This window comes from Galeopterus variegatus, unplaced genomic scaffold (assembly GCF_000696425.1).
Source record: "Galeopterus variegatus unplaced genomic scaffold, G_variegatus-3.0.2 Scaffold369, whole genome shotgun sequence".
NCBI classification, from domain to species: domain Eukaryota; kingdom Metazoa; phylum Chordata; class Mammalia; order Dermoptera; family Cynocephalidae; genus Galeopterus; species Galeopterus variegatus.
In genome coordinates this window covers 600,151-626,672 of record NW_007726480.1, presented here as the reverse complement: position 1 = coordinate 626,672, position 26,522 = coordinate 600,151, and the positions used below count along the sequence as shown (strand labels likewise).

Genomic DNA, 26,522 nt, shown 5'->3' with positions numbered 1-26,522 from the left:
CTTTTTTTTTTTTTGAAGCTCTTACAACAAGAAAATGGAGGGGACACATCTGGGTGGGAGGGGGGAGAGGGAGGAGGGAGGGAGGTTTTGGTGATGGGACACAATAACTAACTACATTGTATATTGACAAAATAAAAAGAAAAGAAAGATATTACAAAAGAAAAAAAAAATGTTCTACATTTTTATGGAAGCCATACTTCCTGGTGATGAATCTGTGGAGTTTTAAATTATTGTTCCCTTACAGTTATGTGTTATTTTCTCTTCCTCTTCTCAGATTTTTCTTAAGCTTTAGTTTTCTGAATTTGATTGATGGATGTGAGCCAAGATTTTTGGGGGGTTTACTTGTTTGAAGTTCAGTGAACTTCCTTAATTTATTGGTTTATGTCTTTCACTAAATTTGGGAATCATTTAGACTTTATTTCTTCACCTATTTTTCCTACACTATATTTTTCTTTTTCTAGGACTCCAGTGACAATAAAGTTAGATATTTTATTGTGTCCCATATATCCATGAGACTGTTTATTCTTTTAAAAATCTTTTTACTCTGTGTTGTTCAGATTGGATAGTTTCTGTTGATTTACTGCCATATTCACTGATCTTTTCTCTGTTATCTCCACTTTGCTGTTAAGCCCATCCATTGATTTTTTTCGATTTTTGTTACTGTATAATTAGTTCTAAAATTTCCTTTTGGTCCTTATTTATGTCTTCTATTTGCTGAGAATTTGCTGAGACTACCTATCTTTCCATTATTCTCAAGAGTGTTCACCTTTACTTCTTGGGGCACTTTTATAATAGCTACCTTTAAGTCTTTGTTTGATAATTCCAATATCTATGTCTTCTCAGTGTTGCCATGTTTTGGTCATTTTCTCCCATTCATGTTGAGAGTTTCCTGGCTCTTCACATGCCAAGTAACTTGGAATTGTTTCCTGGACATTTTAAGTATTATGTTATGAGATTCTTGGTCTTATTTAAACTCTTTAGAGAGTTTCGACATTTTTGGTTTATCAGGCAACTTATCCAGTTGTATTCAGGCTGTTAACCTCTAACCAACTTTCTGTAGACTGTGGTTCTATAATCAGTTCAGTTTTCAAAGCCTTTGCAATGCTATTTGGACTTGTACCACCCATGGTCATCTGGGACATGGATAGTGGTTTATACCATGCTTAGGTTCCCAAAGTCTGTGATCAAATTCACGTATGAGAACTTTGGGCATAAACCCAGGAGTTCATAAATAACTTTAAGGGGTGACTTGCCTGAGCTTTTCTCTTTCATGATCTCCCCAGTACTTTCAGTTCCCTGGAACTTCCTTTTTTAGTCCTCTAGCCAAAAATCTGGACTTTATTTACCTCACTTTGCCATACACTTCTTGCAACTGTGCTTGTAGGAAGAAGAACTGCAGGAAGACAGGGAGAGAAAGAACTCAGTGGAAGTTTGTACCACACTCTTAGGGCCCCAGCTTCTCCTGTTGAAGAGGAAGGTTTCCCTTCCTCAGAGTTTTAGGTATCTTCAGGCCCCTACTGTTTCCATCGTCTCTACCATTACCTTGAAATGACTTAGGGGCTGGAATACAAAAGGATAAAGGGAAAAATTGCATATCTCTCCTGTATTTGAGCCCTTTCCTGCTCTGTGGGCCTAAACTAAAGGTCTCCTAGAATTTTCTCTGCTGTTCCCCAGTGCATACTTCCAGGTTTTAGGCTGCCTTAATTCCAGGCCAGGGGAAACCAGGGTTAAAAAAAAATGGGGTGGGGGGAAATCACCCTGTGGTACTTCAAATTCTTGTCTTATCTTCTCCATTCTGCCTGCTATGATTTACCTGTTAGAGTCTTCAAATAGCTTCTCCCTGCATTCTCCGCAGGTTTTATTAGCTGCATTCAGTAGGAGACACAGGGTGGTTTGTTTTTTCTCCATTTTAACTGAATCTGACCTCAGGTATGTTTTGTTTTTGTTTATCTTTGTGTAAGTTAACAGGTGTTTATGAAGGTTGTGAATTATACAAGGATACTTCAAAAAGTTCATGAAAAGATTTGTATTATCTTTTAATTCCATTTTTACACCAGCTTTTTGAAACGTGTATTTACTATGACTTTGCTGGACAGTTAGACCAAAAATACTTGCATATATATGTAGAAACTAGAAGATACAAGGTGGACGAGGAGAATAAAGCTGTCTGGAAAAGTACACAATGAACCATTTTATTCCTAATTAAAGTTTGAACACTTTTAAGTTTGAATTCAGGATTCTGTTGGCATTTGCTTTCTGGATAGTTTTCCTTTAGCAGGGAGTAGCGAAGAGCAGGCTTAGGGAACACCCACAGAATGAGAGATGTACACTGACCTTCAAAGAATCAGATCAGTAGAAGTAATTCAGTTGAAATGGGTTATGGCTTTCTAGGCAGAGCAAACAACTTGACAAAAAGTATACAGATGATCTCCAAATTATGATGGATTTACCTAGAATTTTTTGACCCTATGATGGTGCGAAAGTGATATGCATTCATTAAAAACTACCTCAAGAAGGCCAGCCCTGTGGCTCACTCGGGAGAGCGCAGTGCTGGTAGTGCCGAGGCCGCGGGTTCGGATCCTATATACAGATGGCCAGTGCATTCACTGGCTGAGCGTGGTGCAGACCACACCAAACCAAGGGTTCCAATCCCCTTACCAGTCAAAAAAGAAACTACCTCAAGAACCCATGCAACATTTTGGTTTTCACTTTCAGTGCAATATTCAATAGATTACATGAGATATTTAACACTTTATTCTAAATTAGGCTTTGTGTTAATAATTTTGCCCAACTCTAGGTTAATATAAGTGTGCTGAGCACATTTAAGCTAGGCTCGTCTGAGCTATGATATTCGGTAGATTGAATATACAGAATGCGTTTCTGACTTAGGATATTTTCAACATACAATGGATTTATCAGGACAAAACCAGGAAAAAAAAATCTGATTCAGTTAGCCACTTAAACTCTGCCTTATTAGAAATTGATATAAAATATTCCTGTGAGCACATTTGATAGGTTAGAAACACACTGATATAAATTTCAAAATTGGAAATTTTAGAATTTAGCACGTGCTAAATAATCACTCCTGTACTTTGAACTGTTCTATCCTGCAGTTGATAGTAGATCTTCTGGATTTTTAATTAAAATGAATTGCATTTTTATCCTTGTTTTTACTTACTAGAAATTTCATCTTATGGCTAAAATGAATAAATGCTATGTCTTTTGACCTAAATTTGTGTTATTTGCCTTTGACTTTTTTTTTTTTTTTTTTTTTTTTTTCTTTTTTTTTTTTTTTTTTTCTTTTTTTTTTTTTTTTTTTCTTTTTTTTTTTTTTTTTTTCTTTTTTTTTTTTTTTTTTTCTTTTTTTTTTTTTTTTTTTCTTTTTTTTTTTTTTTTTTTCTTTTTTTTTTTTTTTTTTTCTTTTTTTTTTTTTTTTTTGTCTTTTTCGTGACCAGTAAGGGGATCACAACCCTTGGTGTGGTGTCGCCTGCACTGCGCTCAGCCAGTGAACGCACCGGCCATTCCTATATAGGATCCGAACCTGTGGCGGGAGCATCGCTGAGCTCCCAGCACCGCACTCTCCCGAGTGTGCCACAGGGCTGGCCCGACTTATGTTTTTAATTAAGCTTTTTATTTAGAGATAATCATAGATTCACAAAAAATTTGCAAATTATAAATTCACAAATAATACAGAGAGATCCTGTATGCCCTTTATCCAGTTTCCCACAATGGTAACATCTTGAAAAAGTGTAATAGATTATCACAACCAGAATATTTAACATTGATACAGTCAAGATACAGAACAATTCTATCGCTACAAGGCTCCCTAGTTTCCTTTTATATACCCACCTCTCTCCCTCCTCTCTGCCCATCTCTAAACCCTGGCAACTACTAATCTCTATTTTTGTAATTTTATTTCAAGAATGTTGTATAAATGAAATCATACAGGATGTAACCTTTTGCATTGGCTTTTTGATGCTCCATGGTTTCTAGGATATTCCCCTAAGTTGTTTCATGTATCAATAATTTGTTCCTTTGTATAGCTGAGTAGTATTTCATGACTTATTTTTCAGGCTATATTTTTCTATTGTTTGAAAAAACAAAGTCTTATTACTCAAGAGTTTTACTCATTTATATATATATACTAAAAGCAAAATCCTTAGGTGCATTCTTGTGTTCCTTTTTGAATTGCATTTAGGTTAACCAATCATAATGTGTTGACATTATTAAGTCTTATGGAAAAAAAATCTAATGTACAAATAGATTTGACTACTTTACTACCCTTATATTTCCTAAATTAGAAGTATGATCAAAACAAATGAGGGAGAATACTGCTTGAAAAATATTTAGAATAGCCCCTTTGTCCACAGGTGAAGCAGGAAAGAGCCTGTTCCTGGGCAGCACTTTTTGTAATGAAAGAAGTATGTTCACATTACAGGCCAACATTAGGATAGTTTTTGTTTTCATTAGGCAACATGATTTTAGTTGCCCAACCAAAATTCCAGCCCCAATTATGAGGGAAAGAATTGAGACTTCTAGTTTTTAAATTGTGGCAAATAAGTTTTAAATTGAGATTCTGAAGTATGTCTAATGCTCATATAAAGAGCCTAGATTTTATACCAAGCAGAGATGAAGGAATGAAAAAATGAGTAAATCATTTAGCTGAATTAAAGACAGCTTCAAAATTTAATAATAACTACAAGTAGAAAAATTAATAATGTCCAAACTGTCATTTTAACCTTTAATGTCAATGTCATATTCTGTCTTAGCAAGTAGTAACTCTGGCTGTTCTCATTTTCATTTGAGGAGAAATAAAGAGTGTAGAAATACCATCATGTAATTCCCAATTGGCATCCTATACTGTTTATTGTTTTCATTTAAGTAGATGTATTGGAGAGGAAAAAAAAGGGAGACAGAGGTTTCCAGACATGTAACAAACACTGGTGTTTATCCTATATTATTGTAAACACTGTACTAGGTATTTTTAAATTGTCATTTTGCTGATAAGTATAAAATGAGAATTGTTCAGCAGATGTTAATCTCATCATTATCTAATTTATACAGTTTTTTTTATCTAAAGAAGCATGTGCATAATTTAACTGTTTTTTTATATAGTGATAGTCTTTGAGTACTAGTATAAAAGTTAATGAATAGCAGCCTGCTAAATAAATCCACCCAATATCCAAGGCACTTAAAGAAATAAATGCTTTAATGTAATACAAAGATTTTACTTGATTAGTGCTCTGTTTCTCAATCAGCAAACTTAAAGAGAAATCTAAATCAAGATTTTTGACATATACAGTGGAATTTTATAGTGTGCAGATAAATGCAGTATGTTTTAGTGTGACTTTATAAGTATTATGCTCATAATTATGACATGTACTCTGTTACTATATAGAAAAGAGCAGTTTTAACTCCTTCATGTCTTTTGTATATGCACGTTTTTAGTATACTATTATAATAAATAAAACATACCTGAATATAAAAAACATACTTTCTGCTTGCCAAAAAAGTATGCATTTATGTATGATACAAAATATTTATTTTGAACCTATTCTATATAGAATACTACAATTAGCCTTCTATAAGCCGGGAATTGGCAAGGGAGGATAACAAACTCTTAAAAATGTTTATCAGTACCAGTATTATTATTACTATTTATCAGAAGTTAGAATAATGAAGAATGAAAGAAAAAGTATAGTGCCTTAGGTGTTTACTTTGGGCTCAATGGAATTCCCTCTGATCTTCTTTCTAATTTTCTGGTACTGTAGTTAAACAAGCAAGGGTGCAGTGGGCTTTGAAGCCAGTCAGACCTGCATTCAAATTCCGCTGCTACCACCTATACTAGCTGCGGGTCAATGCGAAAGTTAATTAACTTCTCCAGACCTCAAGTTTTGTTTTTATTAACTTATAAAATAGGTTATTACAAAAGTTAAAAGAAATAAGTTATAAAGCCACAGTGCCTAGGATATAGAAATTTGTACTTTCGAGAAGAAATGAAAAAAATAATTCTAGCACCTATAGGTAGAGCTCTTCTCCTAAAATACTGTTGAATTCCCAGTTTGCTTATAATTCGAAAATATGTATAAGTTCGGAATTATAACTAAATCTGCACTGATTTTGCTTTTCTAAAGTATCTTTGTAATTTTGATAAAATTATACACTTAATTTCTTTAAAACGCTTTACTTTTCAAGTGTACATTACCATACTTATAAAAGGAAAAAAAAACAAATTAAATATAATCTGTACTGAAAGTTTTCAGATTTCTAGAAATTAAGATGTTTGTGACACTTGGATCTATTTTAATCCCTTGTTCTTTGATTTTAGCAGGAAAGGAAGGGCAAGAAATCCTGGGGCCTGAAGCTCAGGCAGACGAAACAGGATGTACAGGTACTCTCTTGCCATTTTCTTTGGTACTGTAGTCTTTGAAAGAAGTCTTTTATGTCACTGCTTTTTGTATTTGTGAGTCTTGAATTTAGTCTATTTCCTCCTCTTTTATCTTGTCTTCCTTAAATTTGTAAGTAATAAGGCGTATAGAGTACTACATAAAAAGTTGGAGGTAAATATTTTTAAAATAGTGTAAACTTAGGTTTATATAATACAGCACATTTTCCATTCTATAAGGATGACAAGTATGATCTACAGATAATCCAAAAAATAAGTGCTTGAATGATAATTTGAACTTCTATCAAATTATTCTACCAAAGTTACAGAAATACATATCTATTTTGAGTTTCGTTATTAATTAAGAGGATCTGCTTTGAGTTGGCCACAAGACAGAAAGCAGAAGAAAGAAGAATAAGCAAATATTGTGGGTTATCTCTAAACCAGATGAGAATCATGAATATTGATGAGTTGAGTGAACATGTCACAGCAAAAAAGAGAATGAAATTTTTTCTTGTAATTTCTGTGATCGAAAAGGGCCAAAACAAAGTTGAGTTGTAATAAACAAGAAATTTGCTTCCAGGTGACTAAAAGTATGTACTCCCTGAGACTTAAGGCATTCCCTTCTAATGAATTAAGATCAGATTTAAGAAGCAAAAGCTTAAGTAGAAAACTTAACTTAGATCTTATGTATGATAATACCAGACACTTTTTATTGTGTCCCCTAAGTCAGCTAGAACTTCTCTTGTATGTTTTAACATTATTATTATTTTTCAACTTTGCAGTGCATTTTAGGAATATTCCGTAGAACTTTTTAAGTTATCTTATTTAATGTATGATGAATGTGGTTCATGGATAATAAGTGTCAAAAATAGATTTTCATCTATAATATAAACGTTAGCATTCCCATACTTGTCAATGAGTTTCATAAGACAAAGATTAAATCTTCGTGTTGTTATTAAAGGTGAATTCCAAATAACTAAATAATAATGGAGTAAGTGATGATTTGTGGTGCCTACAGCCTAAGATTTTATATTCTGCTCTTAACTTTGTAATGTGTAACTTGCATGAATAATGTATTCAGATATGTTTGGTATCAAATATTTGTAATACTAACCTACAGAATATGTAAAGTATTTAAACTGGATATTTGTTATTAGTAAAACAGTAGTGTTAATGAACACAAAAGAACGTTGTCTATTACTCTTTTACCAAATGTTAAACTTTAATGACTTATAAATATATTACCAGAGTTACCAAAAACCATTTGCCCTTTTAGGCAAAAATACTATAAAAAAGACATTCACAGTTCCAAGTTTACAGCACTTTATCTGACGGTTTGCTCTTTACTATAAAAATAAAGGAATTATTTAAGTTTGAAGTACTGAGTAGTACATAAATTCTCTCCCCCACCAAAATAATAATCACATCTGGAAGGCAGAGTAACCTTGTATTAACCTAAGTACCAAAGTTGCTACTGAAATGTAAGGTCTTCCCACCCTCAAGAATATGATCCCTGCTGCATTATTTTCCTAGAACATGGGGAATTAGGAGTAAGCAAACATTTAATAAAGGTCCCTTAAGTATAGCTTTAAAGAAAGAAGGAAGTTGAACTTTTGAGACTTTTGAGCAGTTAAACTTTAAAATTATGATTTGCCTTTGCTTTTGTTACTTCCTTGACTTCTAGGGAATAATGTGCTGACAAAGTAAACAAAAACACTGCACAAAGGTCACCATCATTAGTTCAGAACTTTGTCAAATTTTTTCTATAGTTGACTTCCTTTTGCAATTCATGAAGTTAAGAAAACTGTAGTCTGAGGTTAGTATTAAAAGAGTGAAAAATTCACCTAAAACATCCTTTGTTTCTTCTGAGCATCCCTTGTTTGTTTATATAGTTAGAAGCTTTACAAAGTTTCAAAAATAGAAGGTAAAGAGATGAGGAATTTTGAGGATACTTTATTCTGGATGGGGGAAAATGTGTGTGTGTGTGTGTGTGTGTGTGTATGTATGGCTAAACAAAAAGTTTTTAGTCTTTAAATGTTTGCTCTCTCTAATTTGTGGTTACAGTCCTATACATTTTGACAGTTCTACACTTCGAGAAATGCTTTTAGTCCTATAATTCTGTATCCTGAGAGTCAGCTCTGAGTTTTGTCATATCTAAACAATAACCAAATTATGTTTTAAATACATAAGTTTATCGGTTCTAAGGCCAGGAAATTTTCTTCATAATTGACCTTTTCACAATCTGCACTTCCTAACACTTTAAATTTTATGGATAAAACTTCAGAATTCTGGTCTCAGCTTGAAACTGGGGTTAGTAAATGTGGGTTCGTGGAGACAGAGTAGTTTAGTGGAAGGAGCCCAGAATTTGATACCAGACATCTAACGGCAAATTTTTTGCTCTAATGGTAATACTTGTTGTTCCTACGCAGTTTGGGAAAAGCATTATAACTTAACCTAAATTTTTTGAGAAAAAATTCTAATTGTGAAATTATGATATTCACTTTGCAGGACTGCTTGAAGGAGATCAGCTAATAATTACATGGCACTTACTACATGCATAGTACAATATAATAAGTATATTATTATTTTAGTTAATCCTCACAGCAACCCTAAGAGTATTGTTATCATCATCTAAATTTTACAGTATGTCAATTTATTATATATTGCCTCAGACTCCTTAATGGACACATAAATTGTTCATTTTAAATGTAAGTAGTTACAGTTTAATTTCTGGCATATTAAAAACACTGACATTTTTAATATCACTCATATGTGAAATCCATAGCATTTTAATGTCAACTGTCATTCATTTTTTTACAAAGTATGAATGACCTCTTCTTCAAGAGTCAGAAATATTATAATGTTTATCCCTTGAATTCATATTTCCATTCTATAAACCCTATAGAATTTTGTGCTAACATAGTACACATTTCCTGTTTGAAGTTATTTCCGATAAACTGTCATACTTTTTTACGACAAAAATTTGTATGTAAACTGAAATTGAAATTTTAAAAAATTTTCAGGGATCACAAGGATCTTAAGGTTTGAAATATATATATATTGATGTATCATTGAATTATTAGTAGCTTACAGGTGATTACAACATAAATATATCATAACTCTTAATAAATAATTATTAAAATGTTATTGGAAATGAGATTAAAGGAGCTAAAATATTTTTCAATTACTTCATATCTTAAGTGCTTAATGTTGAGAAGGCCGGAGTATGCACAGGATTCTAGTGAGGAACCATGGGCAGCCCCTACCACCAGAGGCAGGAGCACACACAGGCTCCTAGGCAGGAGCTGTGGTTAGCCCCTACTGCCTGGCAAAAGGCAGGAGCATGCACAGGGTCCCAGGCAGGAGCCATGGGCAGTGCCCTCCCACCCATTAGAAAGCAGGAACATGCTGAAAACACCACTTCTGTGCAGGTGACCCACTACAGCAACTGTTACAGCAACCATCACAGCCACAGTTACAGCAAAAGTGGCTCACCATCACAATAGCAGCCACAGCCACTGTGCAGGTGGCCCACCAGCCACTCGACTGGAGAGTGAATGAAAAAGTAAGAAGGAGAGTCACTAGCAGAGACCAGAAAAAGAAGAGGAACTCTCTCTCCTCAAAGCCCACTCCAGAGTAATAGAACAAGCAACTGTTCTAATAGATGAACAGACGTCAGTTAAGAGATACTAGAAATATGAAAATCAAGAAAATATGACACCACCAAAAGAATACAGTCATTCTCAAATACCAGACCCTATAGAGCAAGCAACCCTTGAAATGACTGAAAAGGAATTCAGATCAACCATCTTAAAGAAACTCAATGAGGTACAAGAAAACTCAGATGATATAACGAAATGAGAAAAAAAATCCGGGATATGAAGGAGGAAATTTACGAAGAAATAGTACTTTAAAAAAGAATGTAGCAGAACTCATGGAACTGAAAGATTCATTTGATGAAATAAAAAACACAACTTAGACCTACAGCAGCAGGCTAGAACAAGCAGATGAAAGAATTTCTGATCTTGAAGATAGTCTTTTCAAAATAGCCCAGGCAGACAAAAAAAAAAAAAAAGGAAAAAAGAATTTTAAAAAATGAAGGAAATTTAAGAGAGATGACAGACAACTTTAAGCACACAAACATTTAAATCATGGGTTTTCCAAAAGGGGAAGAGAAAGAAAAAGGCATTGAAAACCTATTCAGTGAAATACTAACAAAAAACTTAACAGGTATGGGGAGAGACACAGACCTTTAGATCCAGGAGATCAAAGACAAAGAATCCAAAAAGCAGCAAGAGAAAAGCATCAAGTCACCTATAAGGGTACCCCTATCAGACTAACAGCATATTTTTCAACAGAAACAATGCATGCCAGAAGAAAATAGGATTGTTAAATTCAAAATACTAAAATAAAAAAACTACCAGCCAAAACTACTATACCCAGCAAGGCTATCCTTCATGAATGAGGGAAAAAATAGTGTATAATCCAGATAAAAACTGCAGGAGCTCACTATCACACGACTAGCCCTGCAAGAAATCCTTAAGGAAGTCCTGCACCTGGAGTCCAAAAAACAATAATCACTACCATGAATACAAAAGAAAGAACAAAACCCACTGGTAGAATGAAAATGCAAATGAAAGAGAAAGAAACTAAATCTTACAACCTACCAAGAAACATAGAAGACAAATAATCAAAGGGGAATAAAGGAACAAAAAAATATTTAAAACATCCAAATGAAAATTGATAAAATGCTAGGAGTAAAACAGCACCTTCAATAACAACCCTAAATGTAAATGGATTAAACTCCCACTCAAAAGACACAGACTTACTGATTAGATTAAAGGGCTAGGCCCAACTATATGCTGTCTTCAAGAGACCCACTTCACCTATAAAGACACACACAGACTAATAGTGAAGGAATGGAAAAACAAATACCACACCAATGTAAAACAAAAATGAGCAGGAGTAGCTATTCTTATATTGAATAAAATAGACTTTAAACCAAATACCATAAAGAGAGACAAAGATGGCCACTATATGGTGATAAGGGATCTATCCAGCATGAAGATATAACAATCATACATATATATATACACCCAACACTGGAGCACCTAGATATTTAAAGCAAACACTATTAGGCCTAAAGAAAGAGATAGACCACAATACAATAATAGTGGGGGACCTGAGCACACACTGGACAGATCATCTAGGTAACAAATTAACAGAGAAACAAAGCAGTTGAACTACACGTTAGACCAACTGGATCTGACAGATATCTACAAAATGTTTCATCTGACAACTACAGAATGTACATTCTTCTCATCAGCACATGGAACATTCTCCAGGATAGACCATATGTTAGGTCAGAAATGAAGTTTCAACAAATTTTTAAAAATTGAAATCATTTCAAGTATCTTTTCAGGCCATACAGATTAAAACTAGAAATCAATAATGAGCAAAAATCAGGAAATTATACAAATATATGGTATACACTCCTGAACAACCTATGGGTCCAAGAAGAAATTAAATAGTAAATCAAAAATTTTCTTGAAACTAATGAAAATAGACACATCATACGAAAACCTGTGTGGTACTGCAAAAGAAGTTCTAAGAGGGAAGTTTTTTGCAATAAACACTTATGTCAAAAGAATAGAAGGATTTCAAATAATCAACCTAATGCTGTACCTCAAAGAACTAGAAAAACAAGAATAATTCAATCCCAAAATTAGTAGATGGAAAGAAATAATATCAGAGCAGAACTAAATGAAATAGAGACCAAAAAAATGATACAAAAGATGAATGAAACAAAAAGCTGTTTTTTTGAGAAGGTCAACAAAATAGACAAGCTGTTAGCTAGGCTAACTAAAAAAAAACAAGAGAGAAGACGCAAATAACAAAAATCAGAAATGAAAAAGGAGACATTATAACTGATACCACAGAAACACAAAGAATCATTAGAGACAATTATAAACAACTACACAAAACAAATTTGAAAACCTGGAGGAATGTATAAATTTTTGGACACATATAAACTACAAACTCTGAACCACAAGGAAATAAAAAACCTGAGCAGACCAATACAAGCAATGAGGTTGAAGCAGTAATCAGGAGTGTCCCAACAAAGAAAAGCCCAGTTGACCCGATGGCCTTACTGCCGAATTCTACCAGACAATTGAAGAGGAATTAATACCAATTCTCTTCAAACTATTCCAAAAAAAATGGAAACAGAGACCATACTCCCAAACTCATTCTATGAGGCCAGCATCATTCTGACACCAAAACCAGACAAAGATACAACAAAAAAAGAAAACTACAAGTCAATATCTCTAATGAACATAAGCGCAAAAATCTTCAACAAAATATTAGTAATCAGAATACAGCAACACATCTAAAAAGAGCTGAGTAGGCATTTCTCAAAGGAAGTTATACAAATGGCCAACAGACCCATGAAAAAATACTCAACATCACAAAGCATCAGGGAAATGCAAATTAAAACCACATGGAGATACCACTTCACTCCAGTTAGGCTGGCCAGTATCAAAAAGACAGGGAATAACAAATGCCAGCAAGAATGTGGAGAAAGGGGAACCCTTCTACACTGTTGGTGGGATTGTAGATTAGGGCAGCCATTATTGAAAAAGGTGTGGAGGTTCCACAGAACTACATATGGTCCAGCAATCCCATTGCTGGGTATGCACCCAAAGGAGTGGAAATCATCATGTCGAAGGAATACCTGCACTCCCATGTTATCACAGCTCTATTTACAATAGCCAGGAGTTGGAACCAACCTAAATGTCCATCATCAGACAACTGTATAATGGTATATTTACACAGTGGAATGCTACGCTGCCATAAAAAGAAAGAAATTCTGCCATTCGCAGCAACATGTTAAGTGAGATAAGCCAGGCAGAGAAAAAGAAATACCGCATGTCTTTAAGTGGGAGCTGGGAAAAAAAAAAAAAGCAAAATACAACAATCATAGTAATTCCTTGAACTTTCAAAAGGAGAGGACAGAACTGAGGCCACCAGCGGTGAGAAAGGAGGGGGATTAGGAGAAATTGGTAAAGGGCCACAAAAAATGTTTACATTGGGTAATGATAAAATTTTTTAAATAATTAAAAAAATAAAAAATTGTTTAATGTCACTTATTTCTAGAAGTGTTCAGTATTGTTTTTATTTTTTGTTTAGCACCAAGATAACCTTATTGTCAAATAAAAAGATGAAATAAAATTTTTTGTTTTAATTGAGTTAGTCTTTATACATCTTGAGAATTATATGTCATGAGTTATGGTTATTTATCAGTAAAATAGTTTAATGTACTGTAGCTAACAATTCAACTAAGTACTCCTTCAATTTTCTGAAAACAAAAATTCAAAGGCACCTAATTTGCAAAAGGATTTGTTTGCCTGTCATTAAAATCATTCATTCCCTCATTTTCTGAGACATATACCAGAAAGATTTTACCAATTCTTAATTATTGAAGGACTAATGACACCTGTTAGGGGCTTTTTAAAATTTTTTTTCCTCACTTATAGTCACCTTGTTTAATAGATTCAAAAATGGACAAATTGAAATAGAGTTAATTTCAGCATCTTTTGTCAGTACATTTTTTATAAAAATTATTTTTACTACATGAGCTGTCTTTTGATCAATACTTTAGTTCACCTAATTTCTGGAAAATTTCTACCTAATAACTAGCAAGTAACCTACCTAGCAAAGCCAGTTATTTTACCAGATAACTGCCAAATAACTAGCAAAGCCAGTTGACAGTGTCATACCAATCATACCAATCTTTATGTCAGAAAAAAAGTGTCTTCATTTTTCCAATTCAAATGAATATGTCAATTCACATTTTAAGGAATTTTATAAAATTTCCTCAATAGGAAACATATGAAGAATACGTAAATTATAAATAGTGAAGAATATATAATGTATAAATAAATATATCATAAAAATAGATTATTCAATAGTGAAGTCAAGATTAAGATGTTATAGATCTAATTTTTATGTTATAAAAATGTTTTTCACCAAAATTAGTACATTTACAATTAATCGATGAATAGGTAAACTTATAACTTACTGAAGAAGTAAAATTTATGTGTAAAACACAGACTATATAATTCTGAAAAGTGCATAGCATTTAAAAACTTATCATTCCAGCAGCTAGTATGCATATAATTTGTGTTACTAGGATGTAGAAAATATAAACTTCTTATAAGATGGAGATTGCTTAATTAAAATAAATATTTTATGATGTAATTTGACAAAATCGTTTTAACTATCTTATCAAATCTTAACTATTTTATCAAATCTAGCTAAGTGGAATGTATCAGAAATCATATAAAATATAAATTTTATTCATCAGTTTTATCTAGTTTAACTTGAAAAATTGAAGTTGCAGTGAAAAGACTCAATGTTACTGGCTTGTATTGTGTTAATTGTTCAAAACTGCTTATTGTATCCAGTTAATGACAGGTCCTAGGAATGACGTTTGAGAATACTCTTTGGTTTGCTCTCAGTAGTCTCCTGAAGAGCAGTGAATTTTTTAACAATAGTTCAGGGGTGGAACAGGTGAGGTCATGAAAGGAAAATTACCCCCAACCCCTCTGGCCATATTATTATATATACAGTTGATTTCAGTTTCTTACTAGGACCAGTACCCTCATTTCAGTTGCCATGCTTTAAGCCTAATACAAATCCATGTAAACAAGAAAGACTGGAAGCCCTATAGTGGTTTTATTTTGCCGTGATTAATCAATAAAGGTTTTCCCCAATCAGTATTTTGAACTTTTTTCCTTTGGCACCCTATTGGTTTTTACACTCCAAGGCAATATACTATATTTATATAATGGATGGACAGAGGGATATGCTTTTTTCTCTTCTTTCTTTTAAGAAAGTGAGAGCAAGAGATACTGTAAAAAGGGAGAGCAGGGAGAAGAACCTTAAGGATGCTAAGTGAGTGTATACATGGAAGTTGAGGCTCTGGGAATTTATTCCCTGAAAACCAGCAGTACCAGCTGACCTCAGAAAAAGTCTTCACTTACCTCTGGATCCAATAACCCCGGTTTGGTGGTTGCTGGCATGAACTAAATAGTACAATTCTCAGTATATAGCAAATGCTAAATAATTGATAGCTATTTGCTGTATTAAAAAAGAGAAAAAAAATTTATGGATCATAACTATTACTATGTCATTGGTTCTCAGGTTTTAAACAACAGCCCCACTGAGGAGTTCAGTTACTACTACTATGCAGGAGATTTTTAGCAAGATTATTTCAATAACCATAGGACAAAAAGATGCCCATACCTCACCATTTTAGTTTCTCCAAATTTCAGTCTACTGCAGCAAAACTGCTTTAGAAACTTGGTAGTACTCTTGGCTATCTCCTCAAAATGAAAACATTCTGTTATCTCTCTTAAACCTTTCTAATTTAAGAAAAATTGCCTCTGCCTTAATCCCACAGTTAAACATTTATTGAGGCAGAAATTGAGAAAGAATAGCCTTGTTCATATGTGACTACTAGAACAGTTTTTATTGATTGGATGTCCTTTCGCTCTTATTAGAAATATTTCCAACTATAGGTAATTATTAAAGCTATTTTCTAGGAAATCACATAACTGAACAGAATATCAGAATGATTTAGATTTAAAGTACAGTAGTTCCCCCATCCTCGGGGCTTACACTCTAAGATCCCCAGTGGATGCCTGAAAACATATGTAATACCAAACTCTATATATACTATGTTTTTTCCTACACATACATACCTATGGTAAAGTTTAATTTATAAATTAGGCACAATAAGAGATTAACAACAATAACTAATAATAAAACAGTAATTATAACAACATACTGTAATAAAAATTATGTAAATGTGGTCTCTGTCTCTCTCAAAATGTCTTATTGTACTGTACTCACCTATTTTCAGAACACAATTGACCACAGGTAACTGAAACTGTACGAAGTGAAACCACGGTTAAGGGGCGACTACTATGCACCTTTAAATAAATATTATGATCTGATAGGTTGCTTGGATGGTGATCTTTGAGAACTAGAGTTTTCGTTTTTTCCCAGCTTTATCATTAATTGAGAAATAAAGAATTCAGTCAACTATATTACCTTCTCTGTGTTTTGTTATTAGTTAAATGAAATAGAAGTATGGTTCTAAATCTTAAAAGGGATATTGTGAAAATTTCAGACATTTATGACACTTTAAATTTATAAAACAATAAGACTTCTTAATAGATTACAACAAAATGCAAATGGAATTCATTTTTAGTTTTCAGTAGTTATTTTCTACAAATTCAGAATAATCATGTTCTCTAAAGATAGGTAATTTCTTATTTAGAAAACCTTTGTAACAACTTGGTGGTGAACTTGTTTTTTTATAAAGTATGCATATCTTTTAGTAAAAGATGATGAATGCGACTCAGATGCCGAAAATGAGCAAAACCATGATCCTAATGTTGAAGAGTTCCTGCAACAACAAGACACTGCTGTTATTTATCCTGAGGCACCTGAAGAGGACCAGAGGCAGGGCACACCAGAAGCCAGTGGTCATGATGAAAATGGTAAATGGAGCTTAAGAGTTGATTTTCTTTCTCTCTTTAAACAATTATTATCTCTATTACTCTACTATGGTAACGTAATCTATTATTGGCTGCTCTATGTAGTGGTAATACCACAGCACATGAAATGCTTAGAACAGTGCCTGGATATCAATTTCCATTTACTTACATGGCAGCAAGCAGTAGAAAGGAGAACTAGGATGACCGTTACTGCCCTTTGATTCTTTTTCCGCTGTTCTTTTAGCAAGCAAAACATGGTTGTCTGATTCAAAATATTCTAATTTGGAAACAATGGTTTTAATGTATCTGCTTTAGTCCACTCTGATGTGAACAGTCAGTATGTAAAGAGTTGGGAAAATGGAATAAAAATGTGTTCAGACTCTCCTGAAAAGAAATAGGTTGCCATTCTACCCTTCCAAGCACTATAAACAGGTGAAAATAACATGCGAATATTCCTATAAGAAATTTTATGCAAGATCAGTACCAAGACTAGGAAGTTAATTGAAATGTTTAAGGATAACTACAAGTATTAAGATCCTAAATCTGGTTTTATTTTTACAGGTTTCCCAGTTGAGTAGGCAGACTTAGCTTAGTATTCAGATAATCAATTGACTTTGACATTTTGGGGAGAAATTGAAAAGGATGGTATGGAAAACAAAATAGATTTTATCGCAGAGGGTCAACTAGGTCTTAAATCAGAAATCAACTATGAAAAAGAGCAGAAACAGACGTTTCACTCTAGAATAGATAAGATTTTCTGTAACTAAATCGGTGACAGAAGAAATAGGACTAGGGCACTCTAGAACTGTTTTCTCCAGTGTGCCCAATGGGTACATTTCTGAAGAATGTAAATTATTGCCCATGAGGACACTGCAGTTCAGCTAAAACATTAGCACTCTGTGGATCTATGTGCGTATTTGGAGAGTTCGTTATTGGCATTGGCATTGTAATGCTGTAAGGCCCTACAATTTCTACTTTTCATTACTTGGTTGTCTTTTTCTCCTAAAGAAAATATGTTACCATTTCACCTGAAGAAACAGCAGGTTGTAATAGAAATGAAAGAGAAATAGAAAATTTAAAAATATAAATGTATGGGGCCGGCCCGGTGGCGCACTGGATAAGTGCGCTGCTTGGGAAGCGCGGCGGTGCTCCCGCCCAAGGGTTCGGATCCCACATACCGACCAGTTCCCACTCACTGGCTGAGCGAGGCCCTGGAGCAGCACCGAGGGTTGCGATCCCGTTGCCGGTCCCCGGTCCGGTACGGGGGCAACACTGCGGGTTGCGATCCGTTGCCGGACACAGAAAAAGATAAAAAAAGACAAAAAAAAAAATATATATATATATATAAATGTATATAAATGTAAAATTTTTATGTGACAGAAGGCTTTCAGTAAGCCTCCATTTTGTTTAGCGCACCGCCTTGTAATGCCAGGGTCAAGGGGTTTGGATCCCCATACCGTGAGCCACCAAAAAGAAAGAAAAAAAACCTCAATGAAAGAAAACAATGAAGACTAAAGAAATGTTTAATTACGTAGATCTAATAAGGTTAAACCTTGTAAGTATAGTCATTATAAATTAACACAGTAAAATCTCATAAAAATTGGGGATCTAACTTCTGAATTAGTAAAAAAAAAAGTCTGAATTATTGAATATGCTGTTAATTTACATATTCTCTACTTTCAAGTATATAATATGATTTATCAATGGTAATAAAGTATTTCAAAGTAAATATTCTGACACACCAGCAACATTTGCTTACATATAAAAAGTGATTACTTTTAGAAGCTCTTAGGTTTTTAAATTTTCAGTAGATCAAACATGCCCTTCTGCACTCTTTCCTCATAAGTTGTGAACAGGCAACTTTTCTTTGAGAAGTTTAAATAATCATAAGTTCTGAATCAGTGGGGGACGAATATAGGAGATTTTTCAGAGGTTTTATATCAAGTAATACTATCATTCTGAAATGTTATGACACCTATCAAAGGAAATTTAGGATGTAAAAAATTAAAGAATTTTTTTTTTTCCTTTTTGTCTTTTTTTTTCGTGTCCGGCAACGGATTGCAACCCTCAGTGTCGCACCCGTACCGGACCGGGACCGGCAATGGGATCGCAACCCTCAGTGTCGCACCCGCACCTTGCTCAGCCAGTGAGCGGGAATCGGTCTATATGTGGGATCCGAACCCTCGGTGGGAGCGCTGCCGTGCTCGCAAGCAGCGCACTGTAGCAGTGTGCCACCGGGCCAGCCCAAGAATTTTGTTTTGAAAAAATGAAAATATTCATGATCACATATATTTAAATTATAAACAGTTCAAAACATGGTCAGATATAATTTGGTTTTATTTTTAGTAGTATTGAATTTCCATGTAAGTTTATTATAGGAATTCTAATAAGAAACATTTTTGCCATACATAACAAACCTTTATTGCTAAAGAGTAATTTTTTTAAAAATTCCATTATTTTTCAAAAATAGAAACAACTTTCATTATCTTGTAAACCTGCTCATGCTATAACTTGCCTATTATGTCAGATACTCAGATTTACTTTTCATTGTTTTATGCTAGTGACCTAAAAGAATGAGTTAATATCTCAATATGTATGAGAAAATTCAATAGATATGGATTTATGAAAATAATAACTTGCTATGAACATATCATGAAAAAATTGTCATTTTACAAAATTATTAAATATTATTTATTAATTGTAATATTAATCATGAAGATGTCTCCCCCCCCGGCACCAGCAGCCAGCCCAGCGGAGACCACTGAGCCACTGCAGGAAGCGCTCCAGGCTCTCCCAAGCTGCAGTGGTAGTGGGCCTCAGGCCTCGGCCATGCCCCCCCAATACCTGCAGCCAGCCCAGTGGCAACCACTCAGCTGCCACAGGAAGCGCCCTGGGCTCTCCCAAGCTGGGGCAATTGGGTGCCAAGAGCCCTGGCCATGCCACTCCGCCATCTGCAGCCAGCCCAGAGGCGACCACCCAGCTGCCATAGGAAGCACCCTGGTCTCTCCCAATCCAGGATGTTGGGGGGCCTTGGGCCTTGGCCACAACCCCCTGACACCCACAGACAGCCCAGCAGCAACCACCAAGCCACCACAAGAAGTGCCCCGGGCTCTCCCAAGCCTGGGCAGTGGGGGCCTTGGGCCTCAGACACACCTCCCCCAACACATGCAGCTAGCCCAGCAACAACCACCAAGCCACAGCAAGAAGGGCCCCAGGTTCCCAAGCTGGGATGGTGGGGAGCAAGAGCTTTTGCCACACACCCCTGATATCTGCACCCAGCCCGGCAATGACCAAGCCACTGCTGGAAGCTGTAGAAGTTGTCACAGGCCTCAATCCTGCCCCTCCTCCTTCCTCCTTCTTCCATTCTATTTCCTTCCACTTTCCCCTTTCCCCTCTCCCCCTCCCTCCCAACTGCTTTGCAATAACATCCTAGAATGTAAAAAATATTAATAAAATTACATTATCTTTTAAAAAAAACTTTAAAAAAAATAAAAATCATGAAGATGAAGTAGAAAATCGAACACAAAGAGAGCACACAGCTCTATGACACTATGGAGTAGGCGCAGCTTGATTAATAGAAATCATGTGACTTTGTGGTGCCAATAATGAAACACTCACTATGGTGGACTTTGACTTTCGCCATTGTAACGAGCTAAAATCAATAAGATGGACTAGGCATTCTGGCACGGAGAAGGTCCCAAATGTTGATTTCCCACTGGCCTGTACAAATAGGAAATTCATACTGGAAAAAAATATAGCATGATTTCCAAAATGTTTTCTCATGTGGCTAATCTGGTCCCCAAAGAAGAGGGTTATCTTGGGCTGGCCTAGTAGCGCACTGCTACAGTGCACCGCTTGAAGCGCGACGGCACTCCCGCCGAGGGTTTGGATCCCACATACAGACCGGTTCCCGCTCACTGGCTGAGCGAGGGGCGGGCGCAGCACTGAGGGTTGCGATCCCGTTGCCGGTCCCGGTCCAGTACAGGCGCGACACTGAGGGTTGCGGTCCGTTGCCGGACACGAAAAAAGACAAAAAGGAAAAAAAATAATAATAATAAAAAAAAATAAAAAAGAAAAAAGAAGAGGGTTATCTTAGAATCACCCCCAACAGAAAACTGGTTCTCATTGTCTTGCTAACTGGTAACAAAAGACAATGTCATAAACTTTGAATCTTTGGTTGTTTGATTTTATTTGTATATTTGATACATAATTTATCATATTTGACCAGCTATTTAGAGTTCAGGTGTTCAGTCTAGTATTTACAGGCTGATCTTTAAGCAAGACATTTAATTAATATGGACTGAAATTCCAGTAAAGGTAATATTATGAAGCATTTGGAGATAGTTATGAAATTATCTTTGGTTGTCCATTTTTCTACAAGGAATTCAAAATGAAAGTACAGATGATATTTACAAAAAGATATCACTTAGGAACTTATTTCTTTGAATAAATAAATATGGAAAACTACTCTTAAATGACATTAATTGGCAAAGTATTAAATTTTAGCATTGTCAGGCATAGATGGTCCATATGTAAAACTCTAGTTCATTCAGTAAACTCTTATTTATCCAGAATGCCTTTATTTTCTGAAAGTTATATAGACTTTATACATTTAAAATTATACAAAAAATCTGTCAGTGTATTTCAATAGGGGAAAGAACAAGAAAGATCATACATGGGAAGACTTTATGGGCCGGGACAAGATCTGGCTTCTATAACTCTTCCTTTCCTCACCCTAAATGCATTCCTTTCAGTCTGAACTCAGTCATATGGCCATACCTAGCTGCAAGAGAGTCTTAGAAATGTAGTCTAACTGTATACCACTTATTCTTTTATGACAGTGACTTTATAGTATTATTTTCAAATTCAGAATAATGAACATTAAATAAATAATGATACAATAGTTACCAATAGAAAGAGGCTGATGTAGAGTACAACTTCCCTTTAATATGTGTGCATTTATAAATGTTACTTACATTATAATTTTACTTTTGTTTTCTTTGTCTAGTTAACCATACAAAAGAAAGGAGGAATTATGGTTTAGCAAAAAGGACAGGGACTTGAAAGTCAGACAGCCCATGTTTGAATACTGACTTCATCATTTACTGGCTGTGTGAATTTTAAGTTATTTAACCTTTCTGAGCCTCACATTTTCTCTTTTACAAAATAAAAATGAGTAGAATTGTATTGTTTTGAGGATCAAATATAAAGCAGTAGCACAGTATCTGGTTTATAGCCTAGGGACTCAGTGGTAACCTTGATAATATTTTGTGGATATTGTAAGTTTAAAATATATGATCTTTCTTTTATAGGAACACCAGATGCATTTTCTCAGTTACTCACCTGCCCATATTGTGATAGAGGATATAAACGCTTTACCTCTCTAAAAGAACATATTAAATATCGCCATGAAAAAAATGAAGATAATTTTAGTTGCTCTCTATGCAGTTACACCTTTGCATACAGAACCCAACTTGAACGTCACATGACATCACATAAATCAGGAAGAGATCAAGTAAGTGAAATGACTGAGAATTCACTAACTTTCCATATGTTGAGAACTCAACCCTCAAGAGTTTTAATAAACTTAGAAGTGAAAAGGATGTACTAAACAGTGCCTTGTCTGCAGCATTATAAACATGAAAGTCACTATTTGTTTGAATGATCTGGTCACTTCTGAGTTAAAAAGCACATATGAACATTATTTTAGAGGTAACTAAGTATTTTTTTCTTTTTCAGGTAATATCATTTCCATCTTGATTTAGTTTTTCTGCTTATACTATAACAAATATTTCTCTAAGTTTAGAAAATTTCAAATTGCATCCTACTGTAGTGTTCAGTGAAGGAAAAATAAGTATTGGTTACATAAACCAGATGACTTAGTACTAAACAAATTGAGAAGAAAAATAATAAGGTTTTATTCTCTTTGGACCAATGACAACTTTATTTATTATCAGTATGAGCTATTGTTTTTTTTTTTCCCCTACAGTCAGAGAAGTTGCTTCCTCTAAAGACCTAAAGTTTTGCTTTTTTATTCTAAAGACTTAATTTTCTTATGGTTTCTTATGCCTCTGTGTCACTGTGCCCCAATTTCTAGAAGTATATGCCAAGAATATTTTGTAACTAAAACTTACATTTAAACTGTTGGCTCTATACTTAGGATTAAAGTCAAAGAAGCTTTTACCAATTGTCCTTCTTTTACAAGGTCCTGATAGCCACCAACTATAAACAATCAAATTACTACCAAACCAACTTTAATGTTAAAAATCAAATAAATAATCAACTTCACATGATATTTGAGGGTGTATGTTGGGGTTGGGGCACATGTCCCATTTCATATGTTGAAGGATTATGAATATCTACATACCTGAATTTATGAGAACTCTGCCCCATGTACATGTCTAATATAAGTCACATATCCCATAGAGAAGAAGTTAGACCATTTGCTAAGATGAAGGCTAAACCAAACAAAAAATATATAACATAAAAAGAATGATTGAGCAGGGTCCACCTATTTTCTCAAGACTTTGGCAACAACACTCAGGAAATAACAAGGTAATGGGGGAGACAGTGGTGATTAGGACCAAGATTTCCTAAGATTGGTTAGTGGTTAAGTTCATAAAGGAGCACCTGAAATGGGAGAGAGTACCAAGAGAAGAAAGAAATTGATACAGAGAAGGTACTACTGCAGACAAACTCCACCTACTCAACATGTACCCCTATTGATGAGTACTATCAGGGACAATACAGAAGAGTGTTTTTTTCTGTGGTAGAGTCCTGGCATGACCACAGTATAGACAAGGCTTGGGAGGAGAGCCTATTCACCTGCCATTTGGGGAGCAGACCCGTCCTGCAGCTGCTGCCACAATATCCTCTCTATACCAAGGGCCCTTATCAAAGGAAAGGACAGATAGAACTGGCAGTGAAAGCAGAAGATGCCATTATGAAAACAAACTAAAATCTCTGATGAGCATGAAAGCTACTTTTGTGATGATTTTTCTTGTGGGTGCAAATGTAGTAGGTTTTATATGAGGGTACTTCAAAAAGTTTGTGGAAAAATATAGTTAAAAGACAATATTAATGTTTCCATGAACTTTTTGAAGACCCATCATATATAACTGTGGGTCAGACTAAGGTCAGTAAGGATCTATGATAAATGTGGGAACCAATATTTATGAGGAAATATAACTAGGAGGTGTTGAAAACAATTTAGGTCGTGAGGCAGCAAACTAAAAGGTAGAATATCTGTTTTGCTGGTTTTTGAAAGTCATGATGACTGAAACATAACCATTTCCATGTCTTACTAATTTATTCATTCAGCAAATATTTGAGTTTCTATAATGTGTCAGGCCCTGTTTTAGGGGGTAAAGGCACAATAGTGAAAAAGACAACGTCCCTGACAATAAGGAGCATTCGTAAGTAGGTGAGATAAAACAAAATTAAAAAGCAGTAATGTAAAGAAAAGTAAAGCAAGGCAAGAGGATAGAAAGTGATGAAAATGCTAGTTTTTATAGGGTAGGGAGATCTTTCTGAGAATAGAACATCTGAACTGAGACCTGAGTAAAATGAAAGATGCAGTCATGGGATATTGAGGGAAGGACATTCCAGTCAGAGGGAACAGAGTGAAACACAGAAAAGTCTTGAGGCAGAAACGTGCTGGGTATTGCTCGAGGAACAGCAGGGAGGCCAGCATGAATAAAGGGGAGAAAGAGAGGTGAGGCCAGAGAGGTATTGAGGGCCGGATGGTATTGTCCCTTGTGTAGGCCAAGATAAGGACTTTTGATATTATTCTAAAGTGTGATAGGGAAGCCTTTGAAAGATATTGGATTTTTAATACTTATTTGTAAGAGAACACTGACTCTTGGGTGAAGAATAGATGAAGAGAGACAAGAAAGGAAGCAGGGAGAACACTTACAATCTTGCTATAATCCAGGCCAGACGTTGTGGTGGCATACATGATATAGTGAGGAATGTTGGATTCAGAATATATTCAGATGGCTTGCAGATGGGTTGGGTGAGGGTGTAAGAGAAAGAGGAGAATCAAGGATAACTCTAAAGTTCAAGGCCTGTGCAATAACCAAATAAATGAGGATGCGACTCACAAAGTTAGGAAACACTAGAGAAGGAGCTGATTTGCAGGAGGGAAATTAAAAGTTTGGTGTTAATCATGTTAAGATTCAGATGCCTACCACCTTCCATCTAGCAATAGCAAAGAAGCAGTTGGCTATAAAAGTCAGGAGTCGAGGGGAGAGTTTTAGAGTTATAAATCTGGGAGTTGTCATCATGTGTTTGGTATTTTAAGCCATGGTTTTGGATGAAGTAGGACCTGATACATAGTAAGTACTCGTTCTCTTTCCCTTTTGTACGAAAGGCAAAGGAAGAAAGATTCTAGCTGGGGTGAGCATGAAGCAAGTGGTACTGATTTAACCCTTTAAAGGATGGATAAAACCTTAATAGTCAGAATGTAGGGGAAACATAGCCAAGGAGTAAGGAACATTGTAAACCAAAGCAAGGAGATAGAGAGGAGCGTATGTGTGCAAAACACTGTAACTCACTAAATTACTGAGGCCTGCTCTTCTTATAGAGAACTGGTGAGGAATAATCTTGGAAACTCAAGGGCTATAATCTTGGAATCTGTAGACTCAGAATCTTTGTTCAGGGGCTAATGGGGGTTCTTCAGAGGTTTATGAAGAGGGGTTGATACAATTCAGTTCAAGCAGTGCTTTTGTAAGATTAATCTAAGTGTGCAGAATATATTTGAAATATGTTAAATGGGAATTTGGAAAGCTGGAAAGCTATTATAATAATCCACATTGGGCTGGAAAAAATGGAAGTATGTTCTAAAATCACCAGATTCAAGTATATTTTGGAAATATCAAACACGTAAGACCCAAGATAAAGTACTAGAAAGAGCCTGGCCTTTTCTTGTATACAGGAACTTGTTCTGTTGAGTAGCTGTGCTTTAGACAAATTATTAAATATTCTTGGACTCAGTTTTTTATAATCTATACAGTGCAAATGAGATAATCTCTAGGTCTTAGTAAAGTTTGTATTACTTCATTTTTACTAAGTACTATATTGCTTAATAAAGTTTGATATTTTAAATTAGAAAATGGAGATTTTTTTCTTATGTCAAAATTCTATTCCCACTATCACCATCCTTTTTGGTAATAATTCCAAGTGTTAGATTTTTGTGACTGCCACAATTTGAGGCTTTTAAGAAACAAAACAGTTATCAGACTCACCCAAAACATTACTTTTCATAGAGTGGATGTTCTTTATGACTAAAGTTCTTTTGCTTTACAAATAAAATACCAATTCTTTCTTACAGAGACATGTGACGCAGTCTGGTGGTAATCGTAAATTCAAGTGCACTGAATGTGGAAAAGCTTTCAAATACAAACACCACCTAAAAGAGCACTTACGAATTCACAGTGGTAAATATTTGTTTTATTTCTACACCCTGAATATCAGAGTATATGTGGTAAATAAATAAATCTATCATAACATGTGAGCTACATAAAGGATCAGAAACTCCATGCTTTTAGGAGAAAGACTAATCTAGAGAA

The 26,522-nt window shown here is 34.9% G+C and overlaps 1 protein-coding gene across 2 annotated transcripts in view; it reads left to right on the top strand.

Annotated features, from left to right (window-relative positions):
• Positions 1-26,522, top strand: part of ZEB1 (zinc finger E-box binding homeobox 1) — a 71,564-nt gene that overhangs the window by 30,433 nt on the left and 14,609 nt on the right. Inside the window, exons 2-5 of one of the 2 annotated variants that reach the window (XM_008568047.1) lie at positions 6,332-6,391; positions 16,795-16,956; positions 22,266-22,468; positions 26,285-26,390. In XM_008568047.1, the coding sequence (XP_008566269.1) occupies positions 22,439-22,468; positions 26,285-26,390 (136 nt within the window). In that variant the 5' untranslated portion in view covers positions 6,332-6,391; positions 16,795-16,956; positions 22,266-22,438. Of the gene's footprint in view, positions 1-6,328; positions 6,392-16,794; positions 16,957-22,265; positions 22,469-26,284; positions 26,391-26,522 lie in introns of both variants that reach the window. The other variant, XM_008568046.1, reaches the window with a different exon arrangement.